At 37.1% G+C, this 12,361-nt stretch overlaps 1 protein-coding gene across 1 annotated transcript in view; it reads right to left on the reverse strand.

The window, feature by feature from the left end:
- Window positions 1-12,361, reverse strand: part of LOC111139171 (gamma-aminobutyric acid type A receptor alpha3 subunit) — a 369,241-nt gene that overhangs the window by 253,463 nt on the left and 103,417 nt on the right. Inside the window, exon 2 of the mRNA XM_022491349.1 lies at window positions 6,666-6,842. Coding sequence (XP_022347057.1) covers window positions 6,666-6,805 — 140 coding nt within the window. The 5' untranslated portion in view covers window positions 6,806-6,842. The remainder of the gene's footprint in view (window positions 1-6,665; window positions 6,843-12,361) is intronic.

Consider the following 12,361-nt stretch of genomic DNA (forward strand, 5'->3'; position numbering starts at 1 on the left):
ATATATACAATGGTATACTATGCAGCCATCAAAAGAAATGAAATCTTACCATTTGTGACACTGTGGATGGAACTAGAGGCTATTATGCTTAGCGAAATAAGTCAATTGGAATAAGACAACTATCATGTGATCTTCCTGATATAAGGAAGTGGAGATGCAATGTAGGGGGTTTGGGGGGTAGGAAAAGAATAAACGAAATGAGATGGGATCAGGAGGGAGACAAACCATCAGACTCTTAATCTCACAAAACTGAGGGTTGCTGGGTGGAGGGGGGGTCAGTAGAGGGTGGTGGGGTTATGGACATTGGGGAGGGTATGTGCTATGGTGAGTGCTGTGAAGTGTGTAAACCTGGCGATTCACAAACCTGTACCCCTGGGGCTAAAAATACATTATATGTTTATAAAAAAATAAAAAAGAATTTTAAAAAAAGAACGAAATCTTGTCATTTGTGAAGATGTACGTGGAGCTAGAGTATATTATGTAAAATGAAATAAATCAGTGAGAGAAAAACAAGTACCATATAATTTCACTCATATGTGGAATTTATAAGAAACAAAACAGATGAACATAGGAGAGAAAAAGAGAGAGGCAAACCATAAAACAGATTCTTAACTATAGAGAACACATTGATGGTTACTGGAAAGGAGGTTGGTGGGTATGGGTTAAATAAGTGATGGGGATTAAGGAGGACACTTGTGATGAGCAGTGGGTGTTCTTTGTAAGTTATGAACCACTAAATTCTACACTTGAAACTATTATTACACTGTATGTTAACTAACTGGAATTTAAATAAAAACTTGAAAAAAAGTGGATAAGATAATGTGGCAAATGGAATTTTCTTTTTTTATTGTTTTATTTTTTTACTTTATTTTTTCTTATTGTATTATGTTAGTCACTATATAGTACATCATTAGTTTTTGATGTAGTGGAAGAATAAACATTGTTAAAATGTCTATGCTGCCTAGAGCAATTGATACTTTCAATGCCATCCCAATCAAAATGCCAATGGCATTTTTCAAAATGCTGGAACAAACAGTCCTAAAATTTGTATGGAACCAGAAAAGACCCCAAATCATCAAGGAAATGTTGAAAAAGCAAAACAAAGTTGGGAGCATCATGTTACCTGATTTCAAGCTATATTACAAAGCTATGACCAACAAGACTGCACGGTACTGGCACAAAAACAGACACATAGACCAGTGGAACAGAATAGAGAGTCCATATATGGACTTTCAACCCTACAGCCAACTAATCTTTGACAAAGCAGGAAAAAATATCTGATGGAAAAAAGTCTCTTCAATAAATGATTCTGGGAAAATTGGACAGCCACATGCAGAAGAATGAAACTGAACCATTTTTTTTACACTATATACAAAGGTAAACTCAAAAGACATGAAAGACCTCAGTGGGAGACAAGAATCCATCAAAATCCTAGAGGAGAACATAAGCAGTAACCTCTTCAATATCAGCCACAGCAACTTCTTTCAAGACACGTCTCCAAAGGTAAGGAAAACAAAAGTGAAAATGAACTTTCAGGACTTCATCAAGATAAAAAGATTTTGGACAGCAAAGGAAACAGTCAACAAAACAAAGAGGTTTGCAAATGAAACTACAGACAAAGGGCTGATATCTAAGATCTATAAAGAACTTCTTAAACTCAGCATCCAAAAAACATGTAATCAAGTCAAAAAATGGTCAGAAGACATGAGAAGACGCTTCTCCAAAGAAGACATACAAATGACTAACAGACACATGAAAAACTGTTCATCATCATTAGCCATCAGGGAAATTAAAATCAAAACCACACTGAGATACCACCTTATATCAGTTAGAATGGCAAAAATCAACAAGGCAAGAAACAACTTGTTGGAGAAGTTGTAGAGAAAAGGGAACCCTCTTACACTGTTGGTGGGAATGTAAATTGGTGCAGCCACTTCAGAAAACAGTGTGGAGGTTCCTCAAAAAAATAAAAATAGATCTACCTTATGACCCAGCAATTGCACTACTGGGTATTTGCCCCAAAGATACAGATATAGTGAAAAGAAGGGCCATATGTACCCCAATATGCACCCCAATGTTCATAGCAGCAATGTCCACTATAGCAGAAGTGTGGAAAGAGTCAAGATACCCTTCAACAGACCAATGGATAAAGATGTGGTCCATATACACAATGGAATATAACTCAGCCATCAGAAAGGATGAATACCCAACTTTTGCATCAACATGGATGGGACTAGGAGAAGATTATGCTAAGTGAAATAAGTCAAACAAAGTGAATTATTATATGGTTTCACTTATTTGTGAAACATAAGGAATAGCATGGAGGGTATTAGGAGAAGGGAAAAATGAAGGGGAAGAAATCAGAGTGGGAGACAAACCATGAGAGACTATGGACTCTAGGAAACAAACTTAAGGTTTTAGAAGGGAGGGGTTTGCGGGTGATGGGTGAGCCTGGTGAAGGGTATTAAGGAAGGCATGGATTGCATGGAGCACTGGGTGTTATATGCAAATGAATTTTTTCAACACAAAAGAACATCATTAAGAAAGTATAAAAACAAGCAGACAAAAAGAAGCAGCTCTGCTAAGTATCAGAACTACCAGCATATACCACATAGTTTTAAGTTGAATTGTTTTATTCTTTTTTTTAAAGCATGGGACACTAGACTCAGAAACAAGCTGAGGGTTTTGGAAGGGATGGGGGTAGGGGGATGGGTTAGCCTGGTGGTGGATATTGGAGAGGGCATATATTGCATGGAGCACTGAGTGTGGTGCATAAGCAATGAATCTTGGAACACTGAAAAAATAAAAATAAATAAAAGTGTAAAAAAATTTTAAAATGAGAGAAAAGGGAAAAAATATTTTATTTATTTGACAGAGAAAGACAAGGGGAGAGAGGGAACACAACAGGGGGAGTGGAAGAAGGAGAAGCAGTCTTCCCACTGAACAGGGAGCCCAATATGGGGCTCGATCCCAGGACCCTGGGTTCATGACCTGAGCTAAAGGCAGACACTTAATGACTGATACACCCAGACATCCCTTGGTTTTTATTTCTAACAAATACAAATACAGTGCCAACCCTAATATTTAGATCCAGGGTTTTAGTAGTCTCACCCTTCCAAAGGGCTGGCGAGACATATTCAGGGCACTAAGTGAGAAGAACATGCAGCAAGAACACTTTATCCAGCAAGGTTGACATTCAAAATGGATGGAGAGATAAAGAGCTTCCAAGACTGGCAAGGTTTAAAAGAGTATGTGACCACCAAGTTGGCACTACGAGAAATATTAAGGGGGGGGGGTTCTATAAAAGAAGAAAGAACCCAAGAGTGAAATAGAACAGAAAATTATGGAGACAATCTATAGAAACAAGGACTTCACAGGCAACATGATGTCAGTAAAAACGTATCTTTCAATAATTACTTTCAATGTGAATGGCCTAAACAATCCCATAAAATGACACAGGGTTGCAGGTTGGATAAAACAACAGGACCCGTCCATATGCTGTCTACAGGAGATCCATTTGGAACATAAAGATACATCCAGACTGAAGTGAAGGGATGGAGAAGCATCTTTCATGCCAGTGGGCCTCAAAAGAAAGCTGGGGTAGCGATTCTCATGTCAGGTAAATTAGACATTAATCTAATTTGAAGGTAACCCTTCAAAAAAGTTTCGAATTCCCTTATATTAAATCTAGCACTACTTTGGTTTTTTCAAGGAGGATCTCTTGAAGTCCTCTTTAATATAATCACTAAAAGATTTGGCTATCTGATTTTCTAAGCACCAGGAGGATCTAAACAAACCAGTGTAAACAGGAGAGACTGCAACTAACACTGAGCATGGAGACACACACACAAAAATATAAATATAGAATTAACATAATGAATGTTCTTTATGATGATCATAAAGCTACAAAGAACAGGGACTGTTGTGTTCAAAATTTTTATTTAAGATTATAAGAAAAGTTGCAATAAATTCTTAAAGAACCGTATTCTCAGAGTTAAAATTTAACAGGATTTAGGACTTGAAAAAATAAAGTTCATTTATTTAGCATTTCCATCTTATTTAGAACATCTGTCATAACCCAATGAAATCCAATACATAAGAAATTAATAAAACAGAACTAGCCTGTTTTTTCAGACTGGAGTAAAGAACAAAAAGGGCCTCATTGTCTATGTTTCTAAGGACATATTAGTACAGTTCTGTAGCCTTCAGCCTCAGAAATTACTTTTGAAATTTCTGATAGATGTAAAGAGTATATTAAGATAACCCTGCAAAAATAATTAGGAACAAGCCCTAATACTTTCAAGAATATCGGGTAGCAGCCAAGTGTAAAACAATAAGACAAAAGCCACCACCAAATAATAAAATATCCTGTGTAATACTTAAATATTTCAAGGCTTAAGAGGATCATTTCTATTAATAATATTCTCTGAATGAGATGGGGTTTTAAAATTAAATGAAGTTTCATACAGCTGAGGAACACAAAGTTTGGGGACAGGAGGACTAATAAATAAGGCTGCCAAGATGGGTAGAGGCTGGGTTACATTGGATTGGATAAAATCATTTAAGGAATTTGGGCTTTAGTCTAGGGAAAATAGGAATCCATTAAATGATCTAGAATAGCTATGATTCAACATACACTGTGGAATATTGGCTACAGAGCAGAGGTTAGTTTGGGTGAGAGCAAGACTTTAGAAAGTAAGACCAACTAGAGACTTCTGTAATAGTAAAAGTGGAAGACAATATTGGATTAAACTAAGGTAGTAGCTGGAAAGTTGTGGGAAAGTAGATGAATCCTAAAAATCTGGGAGGTAGTAATTACATACCTTGGAAAAAAGTTCAACCTAGAAATCAAAGAGTAGAAAATTGGCAGAGATGATTCCAGTGTCTGGCTTGAGCAATGGGGTGTATAGTGGTGTTATTGACTAAGGAAAATGGAAGACAAGCATATCATGTTTGTTGTTTTGTTGTTGTTAAGAGTAAGGGAGGGAGATGGCGATGATAAAACCAATTTGGACTTACTTAGATTAAGGAGTTTATGGGTAGCCAAGTAGACATGTCCAACAGATGTTGAATATAGAGGAACGACACTCAAGAGAAATTAGGAATGATAATTGAGATGAGAGTCATTGGTATATATAAAAGGTTATGATGTCATGGAGATAGATTAAATCACTCAGTGTCTGTATGGTAAGAACACTTAGAACAAAACAAAGAAAACACCAACACATGAGTGAACAAAGGAAAATATTACCAAAAAGATTACAAAAGATCTTTATATCACAAAGGCATTTCATACAGCTGTGTAATAGTATGGAAAATACTATATTAAGCACAGCCATAAAAGTATGAAGAAAATCAGGTGTAGTATTTACTGCTGGTACTACGTCCAGATCTCTTTTCCTGGGCCAGTGAAACTGTCCCTCTACTACTTCAGAGTATTTTAACATTGGCTGAAAAAAGCCACCTTGCCTTAAAATGCCTGGGAGGTTATGCCTTCCTCCAGTTAGCCCACAGGCAATGGCTGATTAGGAAGAGGCCAAATCTGTAATGCCATTCAATCCCATGGGGTCAAATGGAGGCTACACTTCAAATGAAATCACACCTTTTGTTTACTTTCTTCCCTTCCCTATCTTGCTTTCTTTGCTTCCTACAAGTTTCTCCGAGAGCACTCTCTATAAATCATTTGCTTTTGGATTCTTGTCTCGGGCCCTGTTTAGAGAACTTAATCTAAGAAACAGGGAATTGTGATGTCTCTGAAATAAAAGAAAGAATTATTCTTAAACCACATATTTATATTTTATGCATGTTTATATGTGTGTGCATTGTTTTATTTCATAAAAAAAGGAGTTGAGGGAGAGAAAAATCAACAACTTTGAATGTTACTACATGCTACTAAAAATTTTTAAAAAGTTGGGTAATATAAGAACAGACAAGTGTTCATTTCAGTAACAGAGCCAACACTGGCTATCTTAGTTGTATAAATCGCTTTAGAGTCATGAGGCTCAAAGTCAGGCAGCACTACTGGAAAAATGGATGAGAGGTGAGTAAGTAAAGACAGTAAAGAAAACTGCTTTTTCAGGAAGTAGGACTGTGAAGAGGAGGAAAGATTTAAGGTACTATTTGGTGGGCAGATTTTTAAATTTAACATGGGAGATTCTTGATCACATTTAAATGCTAGTAGGACAGAGCCAATAAAAAGGGACAAGTTGGAGATCTAAGACAGAAAAAAAAAATGAGTACAAATGGCTGGAAAGAATTGATTTTAAGATGTTACAGAGGGAATTTAAACATGAGCTAAGGAGCTGCTCAAGAAGACCCCTGAGATCTCTTTCTACCTTGTAAGTCTGAGCTGATGATTTTTTTAAAAAATACAATATAAATTCAATTAGTCCATATCATTAGTTTTTGGTGTAGTGTTCAATGATTCATTAGTTGCATATAAGACCCAGTGCTCATCACATCACATGCCCTCCATAATTGAATTTAAATTAAAAAAAAACAAATAAATTGAAATATAGCTCAAAATAAAATAAAATAAAATAAAATAAAATGTCTAAGTATCAGGGACCAGAGTACCTAAGTTCCTCTAGGAAAAAAAAAAAGTTTTGGTCTAAGGCAAGAATTTATCAGAGTTTTCTTTTGTTCTAGGAGGTAAGGGTTCTTACCCGCCAATATCCTGCTTCACAAAGTCCCCAGGTTCTTGTCGTCTTGATTCCCCCTGGCCAGTTATTCCAGGAAAAATATTAATCAGGAAAAGAAACCCAAGGCTGGTTGTGTAGAAGTGACTCATTTGTGTGACTATCATTTTCTTAGGCACCAACTTGGAGAGACCTGTGAGATCCCTGTTCAGGGAAAAGAGGAAGGAGAAGGGGTGGAAGACAAAAAAAGAAAAAAGGTTTAAAAAAAGGTTTTATTCAATTCTATTAGAGCCATTTAACTTTCCTAGTATCCAGTTATTAAATGATTAATGTGACAATCCCCTTTCCCCAGTTCATCAATGCCACCAAAATTCATTCCCCACATACTCCTTTCTTGAATATACCAAAGCCCATCCAATAAAGAGTAAAAAGCTCTAAATCAGTAATTCAGAGTCTTAGGTTATACTTTCATCTCTTTCCCTGTCTTCTCAGTTTTAGTTACTTATTCATAATCTAAGAATTTAAAATACTCTCTTATGTCTTCATTTTATTTTCCCCCAATCCCATTTGATCTTTGCTCTCACAAATGTCTTTATCATAGTTAACTGTGTAATATTGTAGAAAATATTAGAATATTAAGACCTGAACTCTCTTTATAGCATTTGTGGGATTAATTCTCATTTCAATACAGTTAAGCAATTTTCCAAAAGATCAAAGGTCTTAGGGTAGATGAACTGTTTCCTCTGAATCAGGCTGAGAAAATGCGGAGTGATGAGACACCATGGCTCTAGAATAGGAAAATGTTTCCCCTTAAATGTTTGAGGGTAAAGTCAGCCCCATTTAGGGGCCATAACATAAGAAATCCAAGTCTATCTTCCCAGTACAGAAGACCCTAAAAGGTCAGCAAGTTATACTGATGATAGAGTTAGATGATTTAGAGTTGCCTATGTGCAAGGTTATTTTATGAACTCTGGACTGGTGTATGTTAACCTAAGACATGGAGTTAAGAAAGCAGTATAAAGTGGCACTTTCTTGCTATCTCTGAACCTCATGGCTTCTTTGAATCTGAGACATTGACCACTAGAAGGAGACCTAATTCTGCAGAACACCATACTCTTTTTAAGTCTTATCAGTGACTTAACTTCCAGAGAGAATGAAAGGCTTTAAAACTCTTTTCCCAAGGAAAGTTTATGTAAGGGACTAATATGTAATACAGATACATGCTGGAGAGCTATTATGGTTGATAAGAAGATAAAGAACAAGTCTTTTTAAATTTATCCCATCCCCAAGAATGCAGCCACTAAGTCGTATATTCAATTGTCTTCTTGAATCTTTGTGATGAGAAAACATCTACTTTGAGTTGCTGTCTAGGCATTTTACAATACGGCAACTTTGTTCATACCCAGAGTCTGGACATTTAGGCAAGGACCCAAGCTTAGGATTCCCACTACAAGTTCCTGCTTTGCTTCTTCTAGCATATCATTTAAAATGACCACTATGAAGGCAGATGCTGAACTGACTGAGCCACCTAGGCACCCCATAACATTTTGTTAACAAACATTATTATAATACATGTGAAGACATTTATGTATAAAACTATTTGACCACACTATATGTCAGAAAACCATAGCACATGAGCCTAATAATCACTGTACAAGACAGAAGAGCCTTGGTAAACACTTAAGACATTACATATGATCAAGGGGCACCTGGGTGGCTTGATTGGTTAAGTGTCTACCTTTGGGTCAGGTCATGATCTCGGGGTCCTGGGATCAAGTCCCACATTGCGCTTTCTGTTCAACAGCCTACTTCTCCCTCTGCCTGCCACTCCCCCTGCTTGTACTTCTCTCTGTGTCAAATAAATAAATAAAATCTTTTTTAATTTATGCATGATCAAAAGCATGCCACTTGACTGTTGCACAACAGTGTGAATACTTAACACTACTAAACTGCATATTGAAAAGTGGTTAAAATTTTTTATGTGCTTTTTAACCACAATTAATTTTTTCAATTAAAAAATGCTACTGGAATGGGTAGCTTTAGCAAGTTAGCAAATATATACAAAACAGTCCCCAATCCTGGTATATATACACAGAAATGTGGCACATTAGCAGGTATTAGCATTAAATGAACATATAACCATGATACATGCTCAGGTGACCATCAAACAAGTGCAAACAAGGACTGTAGGACAGAAGACCCTTAAAATTGTTCTTCTGACAAGCTTGATGAATTTTCAAGTGACCATAATGCATAAACTGAAACCCATAACACTTAAAGGGCCTTCAAACATGATAAATATTCATGTAGCTATAAATAATTATAGTATGCTTAGACAACCATGATGTATGTGAAGAGGTATTGGTATATCAGCCCTTAACCATGATGTGTGAACACACACTGTGTGTACCATAGCACCCATGATCAGGAATTGAGTGACATGGTTTAGGAGCAGATAGGCATACTAGTGGAGTAGACTGCCATGATGCAGAAACAGAAGGCCATGGTCCAAGAGTAGGCAAACATGCTCAAAATATTTCTCCCTGGAGCAGAGAGATAAGATATAGAGACAAGTGGCCACAATGAAGAACTAGTATCTCTTTAGTAATGATGACCAATAGGGAATAAATAGCTATCTACAGCATATGAACAAAGAAGTATAGCACATACATCTGTGATGAATAAGCTAAAAATTACAGCAAAGGAACATCATATGATGTCATGGGCATTTAAACAACTATGCTGCATTAACAGAATGTAATACTAATACTAGTTTTAAAGTTGATATAAAGAAGCCAAGCCACATTGCAAAAGTAGACAACCCTGGTATATGGTCCTGTAAGTACAGCACATGGATAAACACCAATGACATGTGAACTTACAACCAATAAATGTATTAAGATAACCATGGGCACAATAGCAGATGCCTGTGATAGGAGCAGATTTACAATGAAATAGGAGGGGATAACCCTTGGGAAGACTCAGATAATCTTGGTATTATAATGGATTTTCCATGGTACATGAACACACAATTTTGACAAATGCTCAAGCCACAATACTACATGATTGCGTAGCCAAAATAACAAATGCTTATTCAACCAATTCACTTTGCTCAAGAGCTAAAGGAGAGTACAAGTAACAAACTAGAAGGAAATACCATCTAGAAGCTGATGACTTGTAAATTAATATCTCTACCCCTGTTATCTCCTGCAACCCACATCTGCACTTAGATGTCTGAGAAGCATCTTAAACCTAACGTGTTAAAATCTGAGGTTCAGATATCAATCTCCCCACACATACAAACCTGGTCCCCCTGTAGTCTTTCCAATATCGGGTAATGGTAATTACCCTTCCATTTGCTCGGAGTAAAAACTTTGATGTCATTCTTGATTCCTCTTTTAGTCTCATATCCCACATCCAATCTGTCAGCAAGTTTTATTGGCATTCCATTTAAAAAGAAACATGTTCAAAATAAAACCACTCGTCATCACCTCTACTGCTATTACTCGGCATCTTTTGCTGAGATCATTGCAAAAGCCTCTTAACTGGGCTTGGTGACTCTGACCCTGCTTTCCTAAAGTCTTGTCTCTATACAACAGAGTGAACTTTAAAAGTGTTAAGTCAGATCATGTCTCTCTTCTGCTCAAAATCCAATTGCTCCCCAGTTCAAAAGCTATGTTATGATCTACAAGGACCTACATGATCTAATCTCCAGATAGCTGGATAACCTTATCCTCTACTACCCTCCTCTCTCACTCACTCCACTTCAGGCACTGTGACTTCCTTGTTGCCAGTTGGATATAGCAGGCATGCTCCAGCCCTAGGGCCTTTGCGAATGCTATTGCCTCTACTGGGACTATTTTTTTATCTAATTTCCAGATAGCTTTTTCCTTCTGTCACTTCGTGTTTTTGCTCAAATGTCTCCTTTCCCAATGAGACCTTCCCTGATGACCCAATGTAAAACTTCAATACTTCCTTACATCCTGGATACTTCCTATGCAGTTGCCTGTTCTATTCTTCCACATTTGCACTTCTTTTCTTTCTTTTTTAAATTAAACTTATTTTATTTTTATTTATTTATTTTTTAAAAGATTTTATTTATTTATTTATTTAACACACACACAGAGAGAGAGAAAGAGATCACAAGTAGGCAGAGAGGCAGGCAGAGAGAGATGGGGGGGAAGCAGGCTCCCTGCTGAGCAGAGAGCCCAATGCAGGGCTTCATCCCAGGACCCTGAGATCATGACCTGAGCTGAAGGCAGAGATTTAACCTACTGAGCCACTCAGATGCCCCTTATTTATTTTTTTAACTTAAGCTCAATTAGCCAACATATAGTACATCAATAGTTTTTGATGTAGTGTTCAGTGATTCATTAGTTGCTATAACACCCAGTGCTCATCACATGATGTGCCCTCCTTAATGCCCATTACCCAGTTACCCCATTCCCCCCCGCACCTCCCTTTCCACAACCCTCAGTTTGATTCCCAGAGTCAGGAGTCTCTCATGATTTGTCTCCCTCTCTGATTTCTGCTCAGTTTTCCTTCTCTTCCCCTATGATCCTCTGCACTATTTCTTATATTCCACATATGAGTGAAACCATATGACAATTTTCTTTCTCTGATGGACTTATTTCATGTAGCATAATACCTCCAGTTCCATCCATGTCAATGTAAATGGTAGGTATCCATCCTTTCTGATGGCTAAGTAATATCTCATTTGCACTTCTAATATATATTTCATGTATGTTTGTTATTGGCTGTTACTCCAGTACAATATAAGCTCAGTAGGGACAAGGAATTTTGCTTGTCTTATTTACAGATACATGCCCAATGCATAGAATGCTGATAAATAATGCGTACTTAATAAATAGTTAATGAATGAATGTTATTTTGAAAAAGTCACATCAATAAATGAGGTAAGATAGTATAAAGATCACCTTCATACTACCAGATCAAGAGACTACTCAGAACTACCAAATACTAGTCATGTTAGGCCTTAAAGACTTCCTTCTTCAATGTAAAATAGGAATAATAATATTCATAAAAATTATAGATTAAATAATATACATAAAATGCCTGAATAAAGACATGCTACCTGGATAGGTCTGCTGTTAGATCCTATTCAAATACAAGTTCATTTTATCACAAACTTTTGAGTATCTAATATGTACAAGGAACTGACACAGCACCTCCTTCAACTAGGATTCCTAAAACTTCTTTATCTCAGTACCTAGAAACAACCAGATACTGATATTCCACCCACCAACTCCCCACTTGGATGCCATGAGGCACTACCTGCCGGAACTTTACCTGAACAGAGGCATCCCAAATGCTGCTATTCAGATACTATAAAGCCAACTCTGACATTTCTTTGCCTCAGTTTGTCACAAAACTTTTATTTGAGGCCATCTAATTCTACTTAGCCTCAAAGCACTGCCATTATTATAAGCTTTGAAGCCAGAAATATTATTATAAGCTTTGAAGCCAGAAATATCTGCCAATTCTTGATATGCCACACAGCAATCTGAGATTGGGTGAATGATTTGACTCAACATTCACATCTATAAAAAGTTGATAATGGGGCACCTGGGTGGCTCAGTTGGTTAAGCGACTGCCTTCGGCTCAGGTCATGATCCTGGAGTCCCGGGATCGAGTCCCGCATCAGGCTCCCAGCTCCATGGGGAGTCTGCTTCTCCCTCTGACCTTCTCCTTGCTCATGCTCT

This window comes from Enhydra lutris, unplaced genomic scaffold (genome assembly GCF_002288905.1).
Source record: "Enhydra lutris kenyoni isolate GAN:26980312 unplaced genomic scaffold, ASM228890v2 scaffoldscaffold96, whole genome shotgun sequence".
NCBI classification, from domain to species: domain Eukaryota; kingdom Metazoa; phylum Chordata; class Mammalia; order Carnivora; family Mustelidae; genus Enhydra; species Enhydra lutris.